Source organism: Thamnophis elegans, chromosome 2, assembly GCF_009769535.1.
Source record: "Thamnophis elegans isolate rThaEle1 chromosome 2, rThaEle1.pri, whole genome shotgun sequence".
Taxonomy (NCBI): Eukaryota; Metazoa; Chordata; class Lepidosauria; order Squamata; family Colubridae; genus Thamnophis; species Thamnophis elegans.
In genome coordinates this window covers 150,307,257-150,334,013 of record NC_045542.1, presented here as the reverse complement: position 1 = coordinate 150,334,013, position 26,757 = coordinate 150,307,257, and the positions used below count along the sequence as shown (strand labels likewise).

The 26,757-nt window shown below is 46.5% G+C and overlaps 1 protein-coding gene across 1 annotated transcript in view; it reads right to left on the bottom strand.

Moving 5' to 3' along the window:
- The window catches only part of LOC116503986 (coiled-coil alpha-helical rod protein 1-like), a 33,755-nt gene extending 7,377 nt beyond the window's left edge, over nt 1–26,378 (bottom strand). The window contains exons 1-11 of the mRNA XM_032210786.1: nt 26,250–26,378; nt 22,538–22,624; nt 21,010–21,217; nt 19,342–19,846; nt 17,881–18,023; nt 16,343–16,463; nt 15,563–15,673; nt 13,950–14,099; nt 13,208–13,318; nt 11,215–11,321; nt 1,825–1,937 (exon numbers count right to left, since the gene is read on the bottom strand). Of these exons, the coding sequence (XP_032066677.1) occupies nt 1,825–1,937; nt 11,215–11,321; nt 13,208–13,318; nt 13,950–14,099; nt 15,563–15,673; nt 16,343–16,463; nt 17,881–18,023; nt 19,342–19,846; nt 21,010–21,217; nt 22,538–22,607 (1,639 nt within the window). The 5' untranslated portion in view covers nt 22,608–22,624; nt 26,250–26,378. The remainder of the gene's footprint in view (nt 1–1,824; nt 1,938–11,214; nt 11,322–13,207; nt 13,319–13,949; nt 14,100–15,562; nt 15,674–16,342; nt 16,464–17,880; nt 18,024–19,341; nt 19,847–21,009; nt 21,218–22,537; nt 22,625–26,249) is intronic.
- Between the last annotated feature and the right edge of the window lie 379 nt (nt 26,379–26,757).

Below are 26,757 nucleotides of genomic sequence, written 5' to 3'. Positions count from 1 at the left end.
CATACCACAAGTTCACCATCTGTTTAATATGAGTTTCATATCATGGCTACCTTAATGAAGAAGGTAATATTTCTATTTGCATTTATTTCACACCATTGTTAAGGTGTAGTCCACCAAACCTATTCTAGAGATCTTTAACTTACACAATGCACCATAACTATTTCTTACTTTTGTTCCTGTATGTTTTTAAAAATTTCATTATCTTATTTTTTTTCTTCCTTGTTGATGTTCTTTTAGAACACATCACAAATGTTTAAAAAAATTTTTTTACAATTTACAAGTACTATATTACTACTACCGACCGTAGTTACATTGCAGCAGGATACACATATATTTATACATATTTAATTGTGCAAGTCAAACTTGACTTTGGGTAATTGCAAGGATAAGCCCAGGCAATATTCTAGGCTACATTTTTGGAAGAGGTTTACCACTGCCTTCTTCCTACGTGCTAAGAGGAAATGAGTGATCCAAAATAACCAATAAAGGTAAGACTAGAACTCGGGTTTCTCTGCTCTTTAATGACTTTGCCAGACCAAACAGCAAAAAGAAATGTTTAATATTAAGATTGTCTATGTATACTGGAATCCAAATTAATATTTTTGCCTCAGCACAGTAAAATGAATGAGAGCCCACCAACGTACTTGCTAATTGGACCCACTGTTTAAATATTCATGCTTACGATGCTTTTTTATAATACTCCACTGAAATCAGCTTTAAAGTTTTATCTCATGCCTTGAACTCTGTTGTGAGAGAAGAAGCTCTGAACTTCTCTGTGACACATGTTGCAATACTTGGTATTATTGTAACAAAACAAAGCCCAGAGGGAATTTCCTTTATTTGAATTAGTATTTGTATTGCAATAAGCCAAGAGAAATATTTAGAATTTCCATCTCAGTGCCTTCAACAGACAATAGCGGCAAATTTCTAAAAATAACACCCACCAGAAGAGCAGGAAGCTTATTTGAAAACAGTAATTCAAAACAAACATTTTGTAAAACCACAGCTGAATTGCTTTTTCTTGTTGTATGGGAAGTAACATACAGGTAGTTCTCGGCTTTCAACAGTTCATTTAGTGGCTGTTCAAGATTACAGGGACACTGGGGAAAAAAAGGGACTTATGACCATTTTTCACACTCACAATCGTAGCATCCCCATGTTCATGTGATCAAAAATTGGACGCTTGGCAACTAGTTCATATTTATGACTGTCGTAGTGTCCTGGGGGTCACCTTTTCTAACCTTCTGAAGAGCAAAGTCAATGTGGAATCCAGATTCACTTAACAACTGTGTTACCAACTTAACAATTGCAATGATTCACTTAACCCCTGTGGCAAGATAAGCCTCAAAATGGGGAGAACTCCCTTAAATGTTTCACTCAGCCACATACATTTTGGGCTCAATTGTGGCCATAACACAATTGACTTATCTGTAATGGTTTAATGGTATAAAGCAAGGGTGGGGAATCATGGCCATTTTAGGACAGGGGGACTTCAACTCCCAGAATTCTTGAGCCATTATATTATAGGAAGCCAGCAGGGCTGCCTCAAGAATTCTGGGAATTGAAGTCCACCAAGTCATAAAAGGACCATGGCTCCTCCTTATAACATTACACTATTATATTCCTTCCCGTAATATAATGTCTCAGGAACTCTGGGAGTTGAAATCCATCAGTTATAAAAGGGCCATTGTTCCCCATCCCTGGTATAAAAAATTAATTGAATCGAGATGAGCGGCTCTAGAAATTGAATAAACAAATGGGGAAAAACATGTCAGACAAGATTACAGTGAAGCTCAATAATGCCCAGATTGCTCCATAGCTTACCTTGGATGGTATCAACTCTCTTAGTTGCAAAACTGACCCTATTTCCCAGGCCCAGAAGCCGTAACAAAGCTGCCTTCCATCTCTCTTCTTGCCCCATCAGCTGCTGCTTCAGCCTAAAAAGCAATTGGTTTGAGTCTCAAAACTTTTCAAGATGTTTGGGATCTCTAATTTGGAAAGTAGAGGGTTTGTAATATATGCCAAGGCTCTAAACCAGTATTATCTGTGATTAAAATCAATTAACTTTCACAAAAGAGAGTGTCTAATTACCTGGGAATGTCTTGTAAAGAACAATCTAATTATTGATTTCCTAACCAGTTGTCCTTCTTCAGCAGATAAACAGATGTGGATGTAGGGCAATGAATTCTTTTTACACTTTCATTTTATTCTAATGTTGCAAATTTTCCCTAGGATATCTTCAGTGATTGAATTATTACAGGGTGCAGGAGACGTCACACCAATGGTGACAATCATCCAGATGAGGAATTTGAGCCTTTCAAGGCTTCAGGTTTTTACAACCTCCTAAAACTAAATGTAAATTTCCAGCTTAGGTGGCAATAAACAGAGCATCCTATAGAGCAGTGATGGTGAACCCATTTCAGCACCAAGTGCCCATCTGGGCTGTGAACAGGAAGAGGAGCTGCCCAGGGAGCATGCGCATACCAGAAAATGAGCTTCCACTTTCCGGCACAGTCTTCCGGTTATTGCTACACATGTGCATGCGCAGATCAGCTGGCCAGCGCAAATGCTCATGCTGGAAAATGGAAGACCAACTCTCCTGGTTTCTGGCACTGCCACACGTACAAAGGCCAGCTGATAGTTGTGTGTGCATGCCTGCCAGAAACCCAGAAGAGGAACGGGCGACGCTGCGCATGCCAAGCAACATGGCTCCATGTGCTACTTTGGGCACACATGTGATTGGTTCGCCATCACGATTATAGATACTGGACCAATTCTGTCGGTACCTCAAAAAGGATATTGCACAGCTGGAAAAGATGTAAAAAGAGCAAGCAAAAAGAGTTGCTAGGATAGTCGTCACTTACAACCATTCTTTTGGTGACTGCTAGAGCAGCCCTGAACAAAGTGATTTATGACTAGTTCTGACATGGCCATTGCAGGATCCCCATCATGCATGTATTTATGACAGTTGCAGTGTCTCAGGGTTGTGTGATCCCCTTTTTTGACCTTCTGACAAGCAAAGTCAATGCAGAAGCCAGATTCACTTAACAGCCATGTTATTTAACAGAATAGAATTGGAAGGGATCTTGTAGGTCATCTAGTCCAGCCCCCACACAAGCAGAACCTACAATATTTCTGACAGATGGCAGTACGGTCTTTTCTTGAAAGCTTCCAGTGATAAAGCTCCCACAATTCTGAAGGCAACTTCTGATCCATTGGTTAATTGTTCTCACTGTCAGAAAATTTCTTATTTCCAGGTTGAATCTCTTCTGGTTCAGTTTCTATCCATTATTCCTTGACTGGCCTTCAGGTGCTTTGGAAAATAGCTTGACCTCCTCCTCTCTGGGGCAGCCCCTCAGATATTGGAACACTGCAGCGATTCACTTAACAGTTGTGCCAAACAAGATCATAAAATGTGCCAATACTCATTTAGCAACTGTCTTGTTTAGCCACAGTTTTGGACTCAATTACGGTTGTAAGTCAAGGACTATCGTACTCCAATGAAAAAATACAATGATTAGTTTTTTTAAAGTGGATACGTGACTGAAGACATAAAATCATTCAAGATACAGAAAACGTAAGTTAGGAACACTTCCCTCTCGCAATTCTAGCTTTTTAAATAATCAACTGAAACTAAATGCAGAGACAGTCAGGATCACTCTAGATCAGAAGCAATTCTTTTCGCAACAAATAGTTAAATTGTGAAGTGTACTGCTGTCACCGTAGTTTATTTTACTAACATGGATTATTTTTAAAAGACTGGACAAATTCATGAACGATTATACAACTGATACCATCTCCATACTTTAAATACCATTTGTATGATGCAACAAGAGGAAAGGGCTAGGCCTTCCAGTCCGTGGCGTGCTTGTAAATATTCCAGATATACTTGGCTGGTCAATATTGACACAGAAAACTAGAGTAGATGAGTCAGCTCTGTGATCCTAGATAGCTTTTCTTATAATTAAGAGGGGAGAGAACCAAAAAACAAAGGGACTAAAAAATATAGTGGCACAAAGCAATATGTTGATTTAAAGCCAGAAATATTTTTGTTAGGTATATTACCAGAAAAATATGACAAAGGGAATATATATTTAATACTACATGTCTTGATAGCAGCGAGAATTGTATTTGCACAGCATTGGAAAAATGAGGAAACTCCTACAGATGAAAAAGTAATTTAAAAAATACTAGATTGTGCAGAAATAGGTTAACATTAAAGATAAAAGATAAAGAAGATACAGAATATTTCTCAAAATGGGATTTCAATGATTAGATAATAGAGGTAGAAATTAGAAATTGAAAGATTATTACTATGTATAAGTAAATATTATTATCATCACTATTATTATGTATAAGTAAAGTGACCCAGGCAATACACTGTTTACTAAGCACTTATATATATTAAAGAAAAATAAATGTATGTATGCATGTATGTATATTTATCACAGTGGATTCTGCACTGTTTGTTGTTGTCCAACAAAACGTCTCACAAATGAAAGAGGCGCCACTGAAGACAACTAATCTGTGATTAGATGTATATTGTGCCTTTCCTCTAGGATCTCAAGTGACTTATGCGAGGTCTCCTTTTTGTTATTTGCAATAACAAAAACATCAGGATAAAAGTGAGACTGTGCGTGCAAGGCACTCTACAGCAGAGACAAATGTAGCTGAGAAAGCCAGCAAAACATTACAGCTAGTCCTTGGCTTACAACTACAATCGAGGCCAAAATTCATGTTGCTGAGTGAGACCGACATTTAAATGGACTTTGCCCCATTTTATGACTTTTCTTGTCACCATTGTTAAATGAATCATTGCAGCAGTTACATTGGCGACAGGTTATTAAGTGAATTTGGCTCCTCCGATTACTTTGCGGCAAATGGTGATCCCATGAACCCTGGGACACTGCAATGGTCATAAATACAAGTCCATGGCCAAGCATCTGAATTTTGATCACGTGACTATGGGGATGCTGCAATGGTCTTCAATGGGAAAACGGTCATAAGTCACTTTTTCCAGTGCCGTTGTAACATTGAAGCTCTTTCCACTCTGTGCATTTATATCGTTTCACTCCTGTGTGAACCCTTTTATGATCAATAAGATCTCGTTTCCGAAGAGAAAGTGTGGGAGAAGTAACCATTGGGTATTAACCTAATCTTGATTGCCTATTGGAGATTGAGGAAATCTTTGGAAGCCACACCTCCTGCTGGTCCGGTGGCTAGCCACTTTAACTTCAATCTCGGCCTAATTGGAGCGATTTTCCTGCTCTCCTTTCCATCCGAGATTCAGGAGTTTTTTTACTCTCAAGAAAAGCCTCAGCAAGGGATTTCAATTTAAATTGACCTCACCTGCCTTCTGCTGTGCTCCAGCTGCTCATCAAGCCTCGGCTTGCCAGAGCGATTAGAGGCCTGCAGGGCCACCCGTTTTTCCCAAAGGGGGTGGAGGCCCCAGGAAGGGCCAGGATCACAGAAAAACTTACAGACAAAGATTGGAGGAGCCCAGGGAAGCTGGAGAACCCAGAACCCTTCCAGGATTGCAAAGAGGCTTCCACCGGAGGAAGGAAGGAGACTCCAGACGGCACCAGCTGCCTCCATTTTGGATTGTCGCCATTTTAGAAGCACGTGGGAGTGTGTAAACAGTGTTCCGACACTGAAAGCACTCACAAGGCCGTAGGAAGCCGGAAGAGGCTTCCTTTCTGCTCTGCCCCGCCGGTGATCCGGGGGGAAATTCAGGGCCTTGCCTGCCGGCAGCAGCAGAGCCTGCAAGCAATCAGAGAGAGGCGGAGCCTATCCCTAGGAAGGGAATTTATTTCAGCCGGCTGCAGAAGGAGCACGTGGGTGAGCAACAAACCGTGAGTAATGGCAGAGGCGACTAGGAGCAAAAACTCTAGGCCCAGAGCCCCGGGGGGTGCGGATCCAGAGGAAGGGTCCTCTAGAGCGATTTCCCCTGCTCCCAGAGGCAGATCCCCATCTAGGAGGGACAAAGCCAGGGCACCCAGGAATCCATCCCCCAGGAGGGAAACCAGAGCAACCAAGGCCTCGGCCAGGGACTACAGGGCAACCATCAGCCCTTCCCCCCCCAGATCTCGCTCCCCACGCAGGGCCTCTGCCCGGGCTGTACGCAGATCTCCATCCCCAGCCTCTCCAGGGGGATCTCTGAGAAGGCACAGCTCTCTTTCTCCTCCTCTCTCCCCTGCTCCCCTACTGGATTCGAGAGCGGATCCCTTTGGCCGCAGAGCAGCCAGCCCAGCCCGGCCTCGCCTAGCACCTCTATCCCCTGAACCCAGGGAATATTCCCAACCACCAGAGCTTCAGCCTCAGCTGCCTGATCTAACCAGCAGCTTTCAAGACATGTTTGCCAGAGCGTTGGCCCAGGTTATGGCTTCTAGCTTAACTCAGCAGCCACAGGCTCCCAGGAGCAGGGCCCCCCAGGATCCCCCCAGAGGGCTGAGCGATCGCCCTAGCACCTCGGCTGCAAGGGAAGCCAGGTCTCCCTCCCCATCCACGGCTAGTGAGGCATCCAACCTCGAGGAAGGGGAACTAAAGGATGTGGGGTTTTCGGAGGATGAGGTCCCCCAGGGGGAGGAGGATTCCACCGTAGCGGGACTTTCCCCCCCCTCCTTGTTCAGCTCCCTTTTACGCAAGGCAGTAGCCACAGCTGATCTGGATCCACCCTCGGATCCCCAACCCGCAGCTGAGTCCTCGGGCAAGGGCAAAAGCAAGAAGAAGAAAGGGCCCTTCCATAGGCCCCCCGTAGCTAAGGAAGAAATCCCCACCCCAGATATGTTTATGGAGGTGCTCAAATCTCAGTGGGTAAAGCCAGGGTCTTTTCCAACCCCAGGGGGGAACGAAAGAAGGTTTTATAATCTTAACCAAGCCTTTGCCCAAGCCTTGCAGGTTCCGGAAGTGGATAACCCGGTGGCAACCTTGGCATCTTCCTCAACGGTCGTAGCAGGAGACACCACTAATTGCCTCAAGCCTGAGGATAAGAGAGCAGACATTGTTCTGCGCAAGACGTTCCAGGCCATCACCTGGGCTATCAGAGCGGCCGCCTCTGCCTCCTTTTTTAATAGGTCCACGGTCCTGTGGCTGGAGCAACTGAGAGATAGGACCCCAGCCTCTGAAGTGCGACTCCTGCAGGACATCTCCAAGATGCTTGCGGCAACGCAGTTCTCGGCGGACGCCACCTTGGACGCGGTAAAGTATGCGTCGCGTGCTATGTCTTCTTCAGTTGCTTCTAGGCGACTACTCTGGCTACGTCACTGGCAAGCGGAATCCCGAATGAAGTGGCACCTAACCGGCGCGGATTACACCGGGGACAAGTTATTCGGGATGGCGCTGGAGCCTCTCCTTGTGGAGGATAAAAACAAGCGGAAGATCCTCCCGTCAACGAACAAGCGGTCGGATTTCCGCCATGCACCGTACCCTAGGAGGACCTCCTACAGACCACCTGAAGGAGACAGCCAAGGCCAGAGGTACCAAAACCCCAGATTTCAGAGGCAGGGGGATAGACAATTTCAGAACAGATTCAGGGGCCAACACCAGGGGAAGCGGCCCTTTCGTGGAAGAGGCGGTCGTCCCTTCCGCAGATTCAAGTGATCCGCCCCCGGATCACCCCATCGGCGGTCGCCTCTCCATGTTTGCGGATGCCTGGGAGCGTATCACATCGGATGAGTGGGTTCTCCAGACGGTAAGGCTCGGGCTTCGCCTGGAGTTCCGCTCCCTTCCTCCCAGTAGGTTCCGCACCTTCTCCTCCTCCTCAGACCCAAACAAGAGGGCCCTTAAGGCCAAGGCCATTAAACATCTCCTCGACATCAGGGCCATCGAGAGGGTCCCAGAGGGGGAAAAAGGGTCAGGATTTTATTCAAACCTCTTCCTAGTGCCCAAAAGCTCGGGGGGTTGGAGAGCCATCCTGGACCTTAAGTTACTCAACTCCAGGGTGGTATACCGTAAATTCAAAATGGCTTCTCTAAGATCCATCCTGGAGGGCATCCGGCCGGGCGACTTCCTTGCCTCCATCGACCTTACAGAGGCATACCTGCATATCAGGATCGCCCCGGAACACCGTAAGTTTCTGAGGTTCTCCCATGAAGGGGACCATTTCCAATACAGAGCCCTGCCCTTTGGGTTGGCCTCAGCCCCCAGGACTTTCACCAAGGTGCTAGCTGCAGCTGCTGGTCACCTACGTTCCCTCCCTGTCCGTTTATTTTGTTACCTTGACGACATACTCGTCCTGGCCAGGTCCTCTGCTTCAGCTGCAAGGGATCTGAATACTACCATCGACACTCTCAGATCCCTGGGGTTCTCCATTAACCTGGGGAAGAGCCACCTCGTGCCCTCCACCAGGCTGCTTCACCTAGGGTCCATTATCGACTCTGTAGCGGGGGAGGTGTTCCTCTCTCAGGATCGGAAGGACAGCATCGTTAAGATAGCAATAGCAGTAGACTTATATACCGCTTCATAGGCCTTTCAGGCCTCTCTAAGCGGTTTACAGAGAGTCAGCATATTGCCCCCAACAATCTGGGTCCAAATTCAAGATGATTCATGAGGTTCGCAAGTCACGCTCTGTCCCTGTAGTTCTTCTTTCCAGGCTCCTGGGAAAGTTCATCTCGTGCATAGGGATCATCCCCTGGGCCCGACTGCACGCCAGGGAGCTCCAGTGGTTCCTGCTACCACATCAGAAATCCGGGACAAGCGACGCGACCTTCAAGATCCGAGTATCACCCCAAGTGCTGCTATCTTTCCACTGGTGGCTGTCCCCAGCTCTGAACAGAGGCTGCCTCTTCAGAGATCCACCAAGAATGACGCTCACCACCGACGCAAGTCTCTTCGGCTGGGGGGCCCACCTGGAGAACCAGATCGCCCAAGGTCGGTGGACTCCAACAGATCTAAAGCACAACATCAACTGGTTGGAGCTCAGGGCCATCCACCTGGCCCTCCGACACTTCAAGGACATGGTCAGAGGTCAACACATCCTAGTCCTGACAGACAACGTAGCGGCCAAGGCACACGTGAACAGACAGGGAGGCACCGACTCCAAGGCTCTCCGCGACGAGGCGCTGCGCCTGGGTCACTGGGCGGAGAAACACCTGGCGTCCATCAAGGCGGAGCACATCTCCGGAACAGAGAACCATCAGGCAGATTGGCTAAGCAGAGAGACGATCGACAACGGAGAGTGGCAACTCCATCCCTCGATCTTCCACAGGATCTGCGAGAGGTTCAGCCATCTGACGGTGGACCTGTTTGCGACACCGCACAATGCCCAGCTACCAAAGTTCGTCTCGAGGTTCCCGACCCCGGGAACCATGGACACGGACGCCCTACGCTGCAGCTGGCCACCAGGTCTTCTCTACGCCTTTCCCCCCCTTCCCCTCATCCCCGGGGTTCTGAGGAGGGTGGTAGCGGAGAGGGCAGATCTGATAATGGTGGCTCCCTTTTGGCCGCGCCGCCCCTGGCTGGCAGATCTGGTGGACCTGTCCACAGCTCCTCCCTGGAGGATACCAGCAGGGGAGGTGACGCTTCACCAGGGATCCCTAGAGCACCCAGACCCGGAGTGGCTCCATCTGACCGTCTGGCGCTTGAGCGGGAACAACTGAGACAGGCTCAGTTCTCCGAGGAGGTCATCAAGGTGGTAGAGGCATCCCGGAGACAATCCACCACCCGCATCTACAATGCCTCGTGGGTGGCCTTCTCAGACTGGTGCCGGGGTAAAGACATCTGTCTTACGACTGCCTCGGTTCCTCAGGTTCTGGACTTCCTCCAGGAGGGTCACCAGAAGGGCCTCGCCACCAGCACCCTTAGGCGTTAGGTCTCCGCTCTTTCCACAGTCCTAGGGGGGGGTGAACGCTCCCCCCCTATCTCAACACCCGGTTCTCAGGCGTTTTCTCAAAGGGGCGGCGAATTTGAAACCCTCAGCGGTCCATCGATTCCCCTCCTGGGATCTTCCCACAGTCCTCCAGGCTCTAACGGAGGCTCCGTTTGAGCCTCTGAAGGAGGTTTCCCTCCAGCTCCTGACCCTTAAGGTCATTTTTCTGGTAGCCATCACTTCAGCTAGAAGGGTCTCAGAGATCAATGCCCTTTCCAGCAGAGCAGACCTCTGCACCTTCCTAGAGAACAGGGTCGTCCTCAGACTCGACCCTTCTTTCATGCCCAAGATCAACTCCCCCTTCCACAGAGGGTTAGAGATCATCCTTCCGGATTTCTGTCCCCATCCCTCCGGGGAGAGGGAGAAATCCTGGCATAAGTTAGATGTTAGAAGAGCCCTACGCATCTACCTGAAACGCACGGCTCCCTTTCGACGTTCAGAGGCCCACTTCGTGTCCTTCCAACCTTCCACCTGTGGGGCTAAGGTCTCCTCGGCCACCATCAGCAGATGGATCAGAGCGGCCATATCTCAGGCCTATCAGGCTCGGGGTCTCCAGGTCCCACAGAGTATCACAGCACACTCTGCTAGAAGTGCTGCCACCTCAGCCGCCTGGTCTTCCCAGGCTCCCCTAGAAGAGATTTGTCGAGCGGCCGCCTGGGCCTCCCCGTCTCCCTCCCACTATAGATTGGACGCCTACGCCTCGGCGGACGCTGCCTTCGGCAGGAGGGTCCTTCAGGGCGTCCTAGACATGCAAGGGGGCTCAGGCCCGTCCATTCCCTCCCAGGACAACTAACTTTGGTATGTCCCAATGGTTACTCCTCCCACACTTTCTCTTCGGAAACTGGCAGTTGGACTTACCTGAACTGCATGTTTTGACGAGAAGTGTGGGAGGAGTCACTTCCCGCCCGTTATGGCGACCTTCGCCGTGAAGCAGGGCCTGAGCACGTCCAGGTTCAAGCAACAGCTAGGAAGAATTGGTATTGGCTGTTTCTTTTTGCTTCCTTTCAGATACCGTTCAGATGTTCGGTTAAAGTGGCTAGCCACCGGACCAGCAGGAGGTGTGGCTTCCAAAGATTTCCTCAATCTCCAATAGGCAATCAAGATTAGGTTAATACCCAATGGTTACTCCTCCCACACTTCTCGTCGAAACATGCAGTTCAGGTAAGTCCAACTGCCATTTTCCGAGGGAAACCCTTTCCACACTCCAGGCATTTATATGGTCCCTCCCCTGTGTGAATTCTTTTATGAGAATTACGTTTCCCTAAATGAACTGTTGCAAGTCGAGGACTACCTGTACAAACTGACTCAATATTTGATGAAAAAGCCCAGAATCCATTCTTCCCCATTACCTGCTGACAAAGTCAGCCAGTTCCCGAAGGGCTTTTTCACCAGCCTCTGCCCTCTGTTGAAAACCATGCATTTGCTCGTTGGAGCGTATCATCTCTGCTTGCAGAGTCTGTAAGAAAAGGAAGGCTTTTTGTTGAATAGGCCGGAAAATTAATTCTTGTGGTCTCTTCAGAATATATAAGGTAGAAACTCTTAATGCTATTGCGGAGCCCTATTTTGGGGTTAAATAACTATCTTTCCCATTCTAAGTTCCAATTTTAACTGTGTTTCTGGGTGTGCCAGTGGAAACAGCTGCCTGATCACCTCAAGGTTGACTCAGCCTTCCAAGGCCAGTATAAAACCAGGACCCGGATTGTTGGAGGCAATACGCTGACTCTGTACACTGCTTAGCAGGGACTGTAAAGCACTGTGAAGCGGTTTATAAGTCTAAATGCTATTGCTAGATCAAGGACCGAGGTGGCGCAGTGGTTAAATGCAGCACTGCAGGCTACTTCAGCTGACTGCAATTCTGCAGTCCAGTTGTTCAAATCTCACCGGCTCAGGGTTGACTCAGCCTTCCATCCTTCCGAGGTGGGTAAAATGAGGACCCGGATTGTTGTTGGGGGCAATATGCTGACTCTGTAAACCGCTTAGAGAGGGCTGAAAGCCCTATGAAGCGGTATATAAGTCTAACTGCTATTGCTATTGCTATTATTTACTTTCCATCTTTGGATGGCTACCAATAATTCCTAACACCTTCTCCCTAGGCAGATAGCAATAAAAAGTATACAGAGGTTACCTCTTGGCATAGCAATTTCTTTATTCAGGGACTGCTATTCTCTGTTTTGGCGGGGAAGAACATCAGAGGTGAAATTCTGAGGGAAGAAAATGGCCACCTCTCACAAGAATGCAGAAAGCACCAGGATGAGAAGCTGCATGTTCATTTTAGAATCTCTTTTTTAAATGAAAGATCCAAAATGGTGCTGAGCTATCGATAATAGGTAAAGGTGAGAATTGAACTGCTCCAGTCTTATGCTGTCAAGAAAACCAACTCCTGGCTTTCCTGATACTTTGAATTAACAAGAAAAGGCCCTTCTATTTTTCATCTATGATGCACAAACTATCATGCCTTGGCATCTGCCCATTCTGTGTGCACTTGGGGGTCCCAAGTGATCCCTATAAGTCACTTCATATCCACAGAAGACACCTCTTTGTTTGTATATCTCCTTACATCCAGATAATGAAAGCAGGTGGTTGGCTGTAATAGATTAATCCACTAAGGCCAGTCAGCATGTTGCTCAAATAATAGCAATAGCACTTATATACCGCTTCAGTGATTTTACAGCCCTCTCTAAGCTGGCATATTGTCCCCCAACAATCTGGGTTCTCATTTTACTGACCACGGAAGGATGGAAGGCTGACTCAACCTTAAGCCAGTCAGGATCGAACTCCTGGCAGTGAGCAGTGTTGCAACGTTGCATTCTAACCACTGAGCCACCATGGCTCTAATAAATCTAGGATAAATAGATTATATAGAGATTTGCAAAAAAAAAAAGCCCCAACTTTAGAGGAAGGCAGAAGATAACTAGGATAGAGAGAGACTACTTTTTCTCATTCTAGATATTGTTATAAACTTTTTAGTTTGGCCACATTACAGTGAATGGGAGGAACAACTTAGCTTTCAGAACACCCTCCTCTGTAGGAAAATAGGCAGTTCAATCAAAAATACAATAGTATTTTAATGCACAAACTCTAGTTATCCAAGGGGATATTAGAGAATAAGTAGACTTAATGCACTTAATCAAAAATAAAGCCATGCTCCTTCTCTACAGTGGTTACACTTTCCACTGAGAAAATTTCTCCTAAAACACAGCTAATTCTCCTCCTTTGATTTTCTTCCATCAATTGCCGACTATTATCGGTCACTTCAGGGACAACCATTTCCAAATAATACCGCGGGAGTCACTGTAGTCACATATCTTTCTGTTTCAAGAGGGGTTGTGCAAGAATAATTACCTTGTTTCTTACTCTTTCCATATCAGCTTCAGCAGTTTTGTCCTCAAGACTGTGTAGCAACAGCGCGGCTTTCTGTTCTCTAGATGCCACTTCTTCCTCCAGTTCTTTCACCTGGGGACAGTGAATTAGCTACTTAGTTATTATATTTTTATCCCATCTTTATTGCTTTATAAGTAACTCAAGACAGTGAGCATACATAATGTTCTTTCTTCCTTTTATTTTCCCCACAACAAACCAACCTCAGAGATGGGTTGGGCTGAGAGAGAAAGACTGGCACAAATTCACCCAGTCGGCTTTCATGTCTAAGGTGGGGCTAGAACTCACAGTCTCCTGGTTTTTAGGCCAGCACTTTAACCACTACATTAAACTGTCTCTTATTTCTTGGGTTTCAAGGCTGCCAACTCCAAAAAGACTCTGGGGGGGCTTACAGTTTTTAAAAGAATAGCACTTAGACTTATATGCTGCTTCACAGTGCTTTACAATCCTCTCTAAGCAGTTTACAGAATCAGCATATGGCCCCCAAAGAATCTGGGTCCTCATTTTACCCACCTCAGAAGGATGGAAGGCTGACTCAACCTTAAGCCCCATTAGGATCAAACTGCTGGCAGTGAGCAGTGTTAGCCTGCAGTACTGCTTTCTAACCACAGAGCCTGATAAATTGAGGAGTTCCCATTTGTAAAATGCACAACAGCTGGTATTTTCTGTGTGTTCTCAAGCCCCCAGTCCTTCTTCGTGACCATACCTTCTTCTCCAAAAGTTTAGTATCATCCCTATGGCTCAGCTCCTGAGACTTCATCTGCACCAGGAGAGAAAATACTTTCTCCCGCCATCTGGTCAGCAGGCACTGAAGTTTTTGAGATGACTCAGACTGGAATGGGTCCTGGAGATGCACCTGTGAAGATAAAACACAAAATCAGACCTCCAACATACTTATCATCCCTTTCTACTCGGAATGATTGCAGATATCAGGAAGGATACACAAATGGAAAAAGCCAAAGTCTTGTTCTCAGAAATGCTAGACTTTTCAGATACAAGAAAAAGCTTCCACTCACAAAACTCGAAAACTATCAAGATATGAAAGCCCCTGGGAATCCCTCAATTTCACCAGGCCTACATCCCTTCCTCCAACTTTTTTATGTTTCGATAACCAAGACCAGGATTCACAGTATGGTACCCAGAGACAAATATGAAAATGGATATTACTCTTAGATCCTGCCAGGCTCTCACCATCCCATCTGACTTTTTACATTTAAAAATGTGTGTAATTAAAAAATGAGTTGCAAGTCTGTCTCCAGCACTGTTGGCAAGAATCCTTATTGTTTCAGTATGTTTTCTTATAAGGTAAACATGACAGGAGGGCCTGTTTGGTGCAGTGGAAAAGGCATCAGGCTAGAACAGTGATGGCTAACCTTTTTGTTCTCATGTGGCAAAAGTGTGTGCATGCGCATGATAGCACATGCACACATGCACACACCCATAATACAATGCACACACTCCCTCCCTCCCACCCTGCCACCCGTGCCCCATTTTGGGCCTCCCAGGCCTCCCTGAAGCCTCCGGGGACCAAAAATGGGGTGTAGAGGCATACACATTCGTGCATGCCTACGTTGTTATAGGAGTTATGTCGGCCTTGTATGCAGCTTTATTCCTCTCTAGCATTCATCTCCATTGTTCAATGATGCATTTTCCTGCCTCGCTCCTGTGAGGCACTTCCTGTTCCTGTTGGATATATATTGATGGCTTGTATAGTGTTTTGCAGAGATTGGAAAATCAGCTGGTCGGCGGCGTATGCTTGGTGGAGCTCAGCTGGGGTTCATGTGCCGGCTGACAGGCCTCCACGTGCCACCTGTGGCACATGTGCCATAGGTTCGCCATCACAGGGCTAGAAGGAGCCTTGGTGGCACAGTGGTTCGAATGCAGTATTGCAGGCTAACTCTGCCCACTGGCAGGGGTTCAATCCTTACCAGGCTTCCATCCTGTGGTCAATAAAATGAGGACCCAGATTGTTGGGGGCAACATGCTGACTCAGTAAACTTAGAGCAGGGGTGTCAAACTAAAGGCCCATGGGCCAGATCCGGCCCACAGGGTGCTTAGATCATGGCTGGCAGGGTGTTGCAGGAGTCCATCCCGTCTCCCCCACACACACCCCAACTGGAAGAGAACTACAATGCTGATCCAGCCCTCAAAGAAATCCAGTTTGAGAACCCTGCAGTCCAGTATCCAGATCTTACATTGTGTAGGGTTTTATATTCCTTTCCAATTACTGGTATTACAGAAATGTTATATGGATCATTATATTCCAAACCCCAATTAGGTAAGACATCAAAACTTTCTAAAGCACTCAAATGAAATCACCTTTTTATCAAGCTCGGTCTCCTGCAGACTCAAGATATCGCCTAACGAAGCCACCCGAACTTGCAGAAGTTCAGCTGTCATTTTCAGAGCCTCCTTCTCATCCTCAAGTTGCTGAAACAAAAAGAAAAAGGTGCCCAGGTAGTCCTCAACTCTACAATCCATTTAGTGACCGTTCAAAGTTACGACGACACTGAAAAAAGTGACTTTTGACCAATTTTCACACACAACCACCGGCATGGAATTCAAGGAATGTTATGACAATTAGCTTTAATGGAAGTGAGACTGCCTTCGAAGTGTCAGGGTTCCAGTTAACACACCCAACGGAATCAAAACTCCAAGGCAGGCATATTCCTCAAAATATAGATTTATTAGGCATGACATATTGGCACGTCTGGGGAAACCCGACTCTAAACCCCCCTTGGATTTACCCATTAATTAAAAGTAACATTCGCTTTCGCCTGCCGATGCCATCCATCATGTGGTTCAATTTGTTCGCAGTCTAAGGGTCAGTTGGTCCCAGATCCCACCTCCTTGCTCCTGGTGGGAACGTCCTTGGTTCTCAGAGGAAAGAATTTCATTTTGGCTATAATCCCCTAGCTATCTCTACCTCCCCCCTCCTGTTCCCACATCTCCACTCATCTCCGCTGTGGCAGCCCTGAAGGTGCCAGGGGAAAATGGCTTCAGGGCTGACACGAAGGCCATCTGCTGGTTGACTAATGGGCTTCCGAATGGAGATGGTCGAAAAAGCAGATCAAACCAGCAGCCCTGCTTAAGTCTCACCTGTATTCGATTTATCAGCCGCTCCTGTTCAAAATCAGGTTTACTTGACTTTTGCTCCCCCACGTAGGTCTTAAACTGCAGCACCAAAGCATTCTGGGAAGCCAGTTCTGCCTCAGTCACGCTGGAAGAAAGAAACCAGGCTGTTCTGACCCAGGCTTGCTTTGAAAGCAAGAAGCAAAGTCTTGGTCCCGACAAAAGCTCTTTTATTTACACGACTGTGAATTCCTTTCATTCAGTCAGCAAGGCTCTAACAAAGAGTCTTCCAGAGCAATGTTTATCCACACGGACCTTATCTCATTTAGAGCGTTGCCAGATAACTAGTTTCCAAACAGAGCAAAGCAAAACTTGCCACAGAGTCTCTTAGAATCACAAACAGAACTTTCCGGACCGAATGAATGAACTATTTCCTGCAAAAGCCCCCTCCCCGTTCGCTCCTCTTTTGTTTCCTATGGGAGGGGCCACTCACCTCCAAGGTGTCGCTTTTCTCTTAAGTCAATCCTGCTTTCTTAGTTGTTCCTGTCTTCTGGCAGCTCTGTGCGTGTCAACCCACAGCTGACTTTAGACCACCATTTGTCGGCTGTGACCAGGGGGGCATTTGCCCAGGTTCGCCTGGTGCACCAATTGCGTCCCTACGTGAACCGGGAGGCTCTCACAACAGTCACTCACGTCCTTGTGACCTCAAGACTGGACTACTGCAATGTGCTTTACATGGGGCAGCCCTTGAAGAGTGTTCGGAGACTTCAGCTTGTCCAGAATGCAGCCGCGCGAGCGATTGACACCTATCCTCCGCGAGCTGCACTGGCTGCCTATTGGTCTCCGGATACGCTTCAAGATGCTAGTCGTCACTTATAAAGCCCTACATGGTATTGGACCTGGGTACTTGAGAGACCGCCTTCTGCCGATTACCTCCCAAAGACGCATTAGATCCCACAGACTAGGCCTCCTCCGAATTCCATCGACCGGCCAATGCCGACTGTCAACCACCCGGAGGAGGGCCTTCTCTGTGGCTGCTCCAGCCCTCTGGAACGATCTCCCCGTGGAGACTCGGACCCTCACCACCCTTCAGGCTTTCCGTATTGCCATTAAGACCTGGCTGTTCCAGCAGGCCTGGGGCTGCTGAGTTCCATCCCCCCTCGAACTGGAGTGCTTGTTGACACCTTTTTAAACTGTTTTGTATTGTTGTCTGTCTTTTTCTTTCCTTTCTGTATGATGTCCCTTCCCTCCAGGTTTGTTAGCCGCCCTGAGTCCCTCGGGAATAGGGCAGCATACAAGTTGAATAAACCTCTAAACAGGCTCCAGCTGTTCTTCTGCCTCACTGCTATCTAGCTCCCTCTCTGCCTCCAACACAGAGCCCTCGTCTGAGTTTTCCTCAAACCCCAGGACTGGCCGATGTTCCTCCCCAACCTCCTCACTGTCTGACTCTGCTGTCAGCTCCGCTGGCTGCCAGTGGGCCACAACACTGGGACTACCTTGAATAAAATCCCTGTACCAGAGAAGGGAGAGGTGGGAAGAGAGGGAGTGAAGAAAAATAAATCAACCTGAGTTGGTTCTGGAGTGTATCTTTTTTCTCCCTTAACTGGCCGGCTTCCTTTCGCTGAGCTTCCAAATCCTGCTGGAATGCGCATATCTGACGCTTCAAGGAAGTCGCTTCGGCTTCGTAGGCTTCAGACAGCTTATCCAACTGTGAAAGGAAAAAGAGATGCTGGAGACTTGGTACATAGGCTCACCTTGATTACTCTATTTGAAATTACAGGTAGTCCTCGACTTACGGCTACAATGGAGCCCAAAATTTCTGTTGCTAAGCGAGGCAATCGTGAAGGGACTTTTGCCCCATTTTGCTACCTGTCTTGCCACAGTGGTTAAGTGAATCACTGCAGTTGTTAAGTTAGTAACACAGGTATTAGGTGAATCTGGCTTCCCTGTTGACTTTTGCTTGTCAGAAGGTCGCAAAAGGTCATCCACATGACCCTGGGATACTGCAATCGTCATAAATATGAGTCGGTTGCCAAGCGTCTGAATTTTGATCACGAGACTGAATCTTGATCACTGTTGATGCTGTAACGGTTGTTAAGTGTGGGGAAACGGTCTTAAGTCATTTTTTTCCCAGTGCCGCTGTAACTTTGAACTGCCACTAACTGAACTGTTGTAAGTTGAGGACTACCTGCCCTCCCTCTTTTCCAGAGAGCTTTGCAACTTACTTTATTCTATGCCTTTTCTAAAAAAAAAAAAAAAGGCATAGTTTCTCAACATGATTTGATGAGAACCATGGTTACAATGCAGTACTGCAAGCTGGTTCTGCCCACTGCCAGGAGTTCAATCCTGGCAAGGCTCAGTGTTGATTCAGTCTTCCATCCTTCCATGGTCGGTAAAATGAGGATCCAGATTGTTGGGGGGGCGGGGGAAAATATCAGAGGTGGGTTCCTACCAGTTTGCACCTATTCGGCAGAACCGGTTCATCAAATCTACCAAACCGGTTAGAAGAGGTTCCACCAGTGGACCCGGAAAGCAGGCCACACCTACAGAAGAGGTTCCAAAATTTTTTGAAACCCACCACTGGTCCTTGGATATGATTATTCTACACTATCATGCTCATATTTATAAAACTCAGTGCCTCTGTGAAAGGTAAGGATGACGACTGCGTTTGTGGTGCAATCAGAACATTGCGTGTGTTGAAGTTGTTTTAACGCAAACCAAAGATGCCTTTTAAAAAACAAGTTTACACCATATTCTTATGCATGCCAGTGCTGTGTGTGAGGCAATTTAAGGAGGTTCTGACAAGTGTCGTCGGCATCTTCATATCCGGTCACATGGGTGGCAAGCCACTCCGGTCACATGGGTGGCAAGCCACTCCCACAAAGGAGGCCACACCCACAGAGTAGGTTTGAACAATTTTTGAAACCCACCACTGAGTAATATGCTGACTCTATAAACCGCTTAGAGAGGGCTGTGAAGTGGTATATAAATCTAAATGCTATTGCTATTTTTCATTATGCAGTTACCTGTGTTTGGTAATCTTTCAGCACTAACTGTTGGCATTCTTGAACCATGGCCTCCTGCCTCCTCTGCTCCACCTCTCGCTCTTCCCTCATCTGCTGCAGCTCTCCCTGTGCCAGGGCGATTTCATGGTTGCTCCTTTCTTTAGCCGACTCCAGTTCCTCCCTCAGGAAATCTGCTTTTAACTGACTTTGCTTCCTGAGCTCTTCTAATTCATTCCTCAGGGCCTCTTTCTCTTGCTGGCTGCTTTTCCTGACTTCTTCCAGTTCGGTCTTCAGGATAGCAACTTCGGTAAGGTTCTGGCCTTTGAGGAAAGTTAGTTCTCCTTGGAGATTGGACAGGGTACTTTCCTGAGCAGCTATGGTGGCCTCCTGTTGGGCGGAGGAAATTTGAAAGGCGCTAACTTCTGACTCCAAGCGCTGGATCTCGTGGAGCTGATGGGAGATGATTTCAGCCTGTTGAGACATTGCCAGGGTCACACTTGAAGGCTCGGACAATCTATTCAAGGACCTTGGATAGAAGAGAGGAAGATGTCAGGAGGTTCTCCTATCTCAAGAGAGAATGCTCTAGGCCAGGGGTGTCAAACTCAATTTCATTGAGGGCCATATCAAGTTGTGTTTGACTTGGGGTGTGTGGCCGGGCATGGCCAGCTCAACGTCACTCATGTCAGGGGCACCTGTGTTGGCCAAGTACTAAGGCAGGACTTCCCTCACACCCTCCCTCCCAGTATAATCTTCCTTCCTTCCTTCCACCCTCCCTCCTTCCCCTTCTCTTCTCAAGGCCTTTGCTGATTCCAGGGTGGCCCCACGGGCCAGATCTAAGCATCCTGCGAGCCAGATCCGGCCCACAGGCCTTGAGTTTGACACACCTGCTCTAGGCAGACTTCCCCATCCTGATTGCAACCTTTGTGAGGTTCAGTTCACAGAACTGCCCAGCCGGCTTAGCTATTGATGCGAATCCTGGTATTTGATGTCCATACAATCTGAAGGGCATCTACATTAGGAAGGACAATTCTAGGAACTGCTCACTTAATAACAGAAACAACAGAATGCATATTTCCCCGCTAAAAGCCATGCGTCAAGGAGACCATAAGTGGCTTGATCTGCCATACAGGTAGTCCTCAACTTATCACTGTTTAATGACCGTTCAAAGTTACGATGGCACTGAAAAAAGTGACTTACAACCATTTTTTTCACACTTACAACCATGGCACCATTCCCGTGGTCACATGATTAAAGTGCAGACGATTGGCAACTGGCATGTATTTATGACAGCTGCAGTGTCCTGGGGGTCATGTGATCACTTTTTGTGTCCTTCTCACAAGCAAAGTAAACGGAGAAGCCAGATTCACTTAACAACTATGTTACTGATTTAACTGCAGTGATTCACTTAACAACTGTGAGAAGAAAGGTCATAAAGTGGATGAAACTTCACTTAACAGCTGTCCTAGCAATGGAAATTTTGGGCTCTATTGTGGTTATAAGTGGAGGATTACCTGCATAGTGTCCAAAGAAAACAGAACAAAAGTAGAGAAAAATGAATCTAAAAGGTGCCGCTCTCAATTGTTCAGCTAAGAAACGGTTCAAAGCAACCTTCTTCTAATAGTTTCCTCTCCCAGCTCACACAGAATTTAAAAAGTTCAGAGAAAATGAATAAGACACAGAATTGTTCACCTGGTTTTATCTTTTGGGTCTTCTGTCGTATCTACTTTTGTATTCCATCTTTGGAGTTCGTCTTTCAAACGCAAATTCTCACGTCGGAGTTCAGCAACCTCCTCCCAGTTAGGGTAAGCTGTGGCCCCCAAGAGCCCAGTAGTAGACACTGTTGGAGGTGGTGCTGATTGGCTCTGGAAATGTGAAGGTGGGATCAATTCTCTAAATCCTAAGATGGGGGGGAAACACAGAAAACACCTAGATCATGATTTTGTATTTGGATATATAATGCTATAATGAGCCATGGTGGTGCAGTGGTTAGAATGCAGTACTGCAGGCTACTTTTGCTGACTACCAGCTGCCTGCAATTTGGCAATTCAAATCTCACCAGGCTCAAGGTTGACTCAGTCTTCCATCCTTCCAAGGTGGGTAAAATGAGGACCCAGATTGTTGGGGGCAAGAGGCTGACTCTGTAAACCGCTTAGAGAGAGCTGGTAAAACACTGTGAAGCGGTATATGTCTAAGTGTTATTACTATTGCTAAACCAGGCTCTCACCAGATAGAAAACCATTAGTTGTTAATGAAAACACCAAATGGGGATCTTTAGTTTTACACTGACATCTGTTGTGCTGGTTTAAGTATGCCTGTTGCTCCCTTTGCAAACTAAGGGGAAAAAATTATTTGGTGAAAAGAATCCAGGAAGACATGGAAAAACAAATATCTCTTTGCTCTTCTGGCCATCTGATCAATTTCTCACACCATATCAGAAATCCCCAGAGGTCAGAGAGCACCAGTGAGATTATAGGACTGTTTTCTGAAAGGGTATGGGCTGTGTGTGTCTGTGTATACATGCACACATACACATAGACAGACACAGCTTCAAGTCAATATTGACTTCTGGTGACTGCCTGTACACGTTTCTTGGCAAGTGGTTAGAGTGCAGTACTGCAGGCTACTTCTGCTGATCACTGGCTGCCAGCAGTTTAGCAGTTCAAATCTCAACAGGCTCACGGTTGACTTAGCCTTCCATCCTTCCGAGGTGGGTAAAACGAGGACCCAGGTTGTTGAGGGCAATAGGCTGACTCTTAGAGAGGGCTGTAAAGCACTGTGAAGTGGTATATAAGTCTAAGAGCTATTGCTAAGATTTCAGTAGCTGTTTGCTATTGCCTGCTTCCTGGGGCTGAGAGGCAGTGACTGGCTGAAGATTACTCAGCTGGCTTTGTGCCTAAAGGAGGACTAGAATTCCCAGTCTCCTGTTTTTTAGACTGGTGCCTCAACAACTATAACTGGTTCCGTAACAGCTTTATAGGTAATATTTTATACTCCAACCAGAAATGGATCAGTGTCATAATTTAACAACTGGCAAGTTATGCTCTTTGTGAATACTCTCAGGAAATAATCTGGAAAATTTACTTTGTTCTTAGTGGATTTCAGGTAGATTTCTACAAAACACACATAATGCATTAGAAAGGCTAGCTTAGAAGTTGCAACCGTAGCAATAATTGTATGGCTAGGTTATCTCTAAGAAGGAATTTGCTGATTCTTTTACCAGTTGGCCTTGTAGTCTGGAATACAGCAGGGGGGTCCAGGTGCTTGCCTGAATCTTTCCTCTTGTCCATGGTCTCACTCCAAGGTCCTTCAAAATATACAAATACATTGAGTAATAAAAATTTCAATTCTACTCATGACTATTTAAGCACATTATTAAAACAAAATTTCACTATCGAATCAAACACATTCATGTGAAAATTAATTATATCTATTACAATTGAAGGCTTTTTTGTGGGACTCTAAAAGAAGCTAGACTCCTGATTAAGGAAAAATGCCCCATAACCATAAAGGCAATGACTGAGAATAACAGAGTTGGAAAGGACCTTGGAGGACTTCTAGTCAAACCCTTTTGCTCAAGCAGGAGACCCTACACCAAATGGCTGTCCAATGACAGAAGACTGATCACAAGTCACAATCTGATGAGTTGATGGCACTCAGGAGTATCTTTCCAGTTAAGTCTACTACCTGAGAAGGATTACATAAAACAGTCTCTCTTAAAGGGTGATCTTGGCATCCCTGGGATTCCCCAAGATCCTCTCATTGGTCCATGAAATCAAAATTATTTGCCAGCCTATGTTGAAAGATAGTACAATATCAAAATCTTATCAAACAGTTGTGAGAAGCTGTAATGGCAGTGAATGCATCAATTTTAATTTCTAATATAGTAAATATCAATAAATATAACCCATACAAATAAATGCTCTTTTGGGGTTCTCCATAATTTTAAAAATGGGAAGGAATCCTGAAAAAAAAAGTTTAAGAAACAGTGACATAGAGAAACAGCGTACTTTCCTATTATTGCAATGAGCAGCGGAGATTATATAAAAATGGTCTTCACTTCGGTAAAATTAACCTAATTTAGGTGTTTAAGATGACAGTCAATGCTTCAAACAGTATTTTATCTGGAAATCTACAGGAAGTCAGTATAACTATTTAAAAATAGACAAATCATTCCTCACCCAAATAATCCTGAAGAAACCATCGTTAGATCCAGCCATTTTAAACAACTTTCGTCCTGTCTCCAACCTTCCCTTTATTGGGAAGGTTGTTGAGAAGGTGGTGGCCTTTCAGCTTCAACGGACCTTGGAGGAAGCTAGCTATCTTGACCCCTTCCAGTCCGGCTTCAGACCTGGTTACAGCACAGAAACCGCTTTGGTCGCATTGACCGATGATCTCTGGAGGGCCAGAGATGGAGGCTATGCGTCCATCCTGGTTCTCCTTGACCTCTCAGCGGCTTTCGATACCATCGACCATGGTATCCTTCTGCGACGACTGCGGGAGGTGGGAGTGGGAGGCACTGTTCTGCGGTGGTTCTCCTCCTACCTCTCGGACAGGTCGCAGTCGGTGTTAGTCGGGGGGCAGAGATCGTCCCTGAGGCCCCTAACATGTGGGGTACCCCAGGGTTCGGTCCTATCACCCCTACTATTTAACATATACATGAAACCGCTGGGCGAGATCATTCGGAGGCACGGTATAAAATACCATCAATATGCGGACGATACACAATTGTATCTGTCCGCCCCGTGCCAACTCAATGAAGCGGTGGACGTGATGAACCAGGGGCTGGAGGCCGTTAAGAACTGGATGAGTGTTAACAAACTGGTACTCAACCCGGATAAGACCGAGTGGCTGTTGTGTTTCCCCCCCAATAATTTGGCTAATATACCAACACTTAGGCTGGGGGGTCAAATTCTATACCCCTCAGATAGGGTCCGCAACTTAGGAGTCCTCCTGGATTCACAGCTGACTCTTGATCACCAGCTGTCGGCTGTGACCAGGGGGGCATTTGCCCAGGTTCGCCTGGTCCGTCAGTTGCGGCCCTATTTAGATCGGGGGGCTCTCACAACAGTCGCTCGAGCCCTTGTGATCTCTAGACTGGAATACTGCAATGGGCTCTACATGGGGTTGCCCCTGAAGTGCATCCGGCGACTACAGCTAGTCCAAAATGCAGCCGCGCGAGTGATAGTGGGCGCACCGCGGTTCGCCCACGTTACACCTGTCCTCCGCGAGCTGCACTGGCTGCCTGTTGGTCTCCGGGTGCGCTTCAGGATACTGATGACCATCTTTAAAGCACTCCATGGTAGTGGATCTGGGTACTTGAGAGACCGCCTTCTGCCGATTACCTCCCTAAATCGACCAATTAGATCGCACAGACTGGGCCTCCTCCGAATTCCATCTGCCAGTCAATGCCGACTGGCGACCACACGGAGGAGAGCCTTTTCTGTTGCTGCCCCGACCCTATGGAACGAGCTCCCCATGGAGATCCGCACCCTCACCACTATCCAGACCTTCCGCGCAGCCCTCAAGATCTGGCTCTCCCAGCAGGCCTGGGGATAGGCTCCTAATTACCCGCCCGAGTGTTTGTTTGATTGCTGAATGAAAGTTGGGTTTTATTATTTTTCTGTTGTTCACATATTGTTTTGTTTTGACCTTGCACTTCCCCTCCCCTGTGGTTGTAAGCCGCCCTGAGTCCCCTCAGGGAAAAGGGCGGCATATAAATCCCAATAAATACCTAAATACCTAAAATCCTATAAACATTTTTTCTTCTACCTTACTGAAAATTACATGCAGATGTGGTGTGTGTATGTTTGTGTGTACATAGATACATATGTACACACATACATACATATCACATATATTTCACATATACCATATACTTTATATATAGCAAACATTGCAACATTCAATTTTGCAGGAAACCTTATGATGCATCACTGTTTGAAGATCAGTTAGATCTTTAAGGAAAGGAAGATCTAACAGTCAAGGAAAGTCTGGCACTACCAAATCAGTTTCAGTTGATAAAAGCCTCAACCTGAAACACTGAGTTCATTCCCCCTTACCCCACAAAAAATATTCAAATTTGTTTGGATTAATTCCAGTTTATTTCTGATTGAGTTATTATTGCTTGTAGACAAACACTGGGGGAGATCAATACATTATCCAAGAAGGATAACAAACAGATTTGAGTGTCCTGATTGGAGAATTCTGGAAGTTGAAGTCCAAACATCTTGAAAATTGAAAAGACTCTAAACCAGTGTTTCTCAACCTTAGCTGCTTTACTTAGCCACCATGCTGACTGAGGAATTCTGGGAATTCAAGTCCACAAAACATAAACATGCTAAGGTTGAGAAACACTGCTCTAAACCAAAGCCTCACCAATCTTACCATCTCAGATGCTTTTTAGGCTATGCAACCAACCTGGGACTCCACATGACTGGAATCTGCAGTCTCCACATTGGGGAAGATGGTTTTACTTTTAGCCACATGATTCTCAGTTACAGTTCCTACACAGGCCACCCCAGGACGTTTTTTTTTTAATTTATTGGATTTTTAAACTTTCTGAATCTTATCAGTTGTTTAAAACAATCTGATAAAACATCATTCACCTCATTCCATGCAATGAGTGCTTTGGGTTCAGAGAAATGTATATACTTCTGGTCTAATTTCCTGGTTGGCAAATCCAGCATAAACCGTACCCCTAAAGTAACCAATCAATCAATGGAGCTGGAAGGGACCTTAGAGGTCTTCTAGTCCAGCCCCCTGCTCAAGCAAGAGACCATTTCAGGCAAGCGTTTGTCCAGCCTCTTCTTAAAAACCTCCAGTGATGACGATTCCCTTAACCAGTATTGGCGATTCAGACAGCCCCAATACCCCACAATTAAGTTGTAATGTACTTCTCCTGGCTATATTACTGTACATTTCATAGCTACCTGCGCATGGAGCTTCCTTTGGTTCAATTCCAATTTTTGTCCCACAGCTCTTAACGTAAACCCAAATAAAAAACAAAAACTGGCGACTCAAGGGAACGTCCGCCCTTAAACCAATGTACACACACCTCTCCAACGTTTCAACTCACCCAGCATCCGCGAGCTTTCTGATTGGCTGTGCGATGCTGGAACCCCGGCTCCCCAGGGTCCTCCCGTCTTTTCATTGGTTAGTTCCTCGTTCCAATATGCCCCCCCCCACGCCTCCGCCCCCGCCCCTTTCGAACCTTTAGCAACGGTCCCTAACGTTCGGTCAACAGATGGAGGCTCTCAAACTGCTCATGCGCGTAGTGGCGCGGGCCGGATTGGAATTTTTTTTTTGGGGGGGGGAGCTTCGGTTGCCTAGAGAGGAAGCACTAGCTCCGCCCATCCGTGAGCGCTAAGCCAATGAAAACGGAGAAGAGCAATATAAACGATGAGGGCGCTAAAATAGACTTCAATAAAAGTAGTGGAC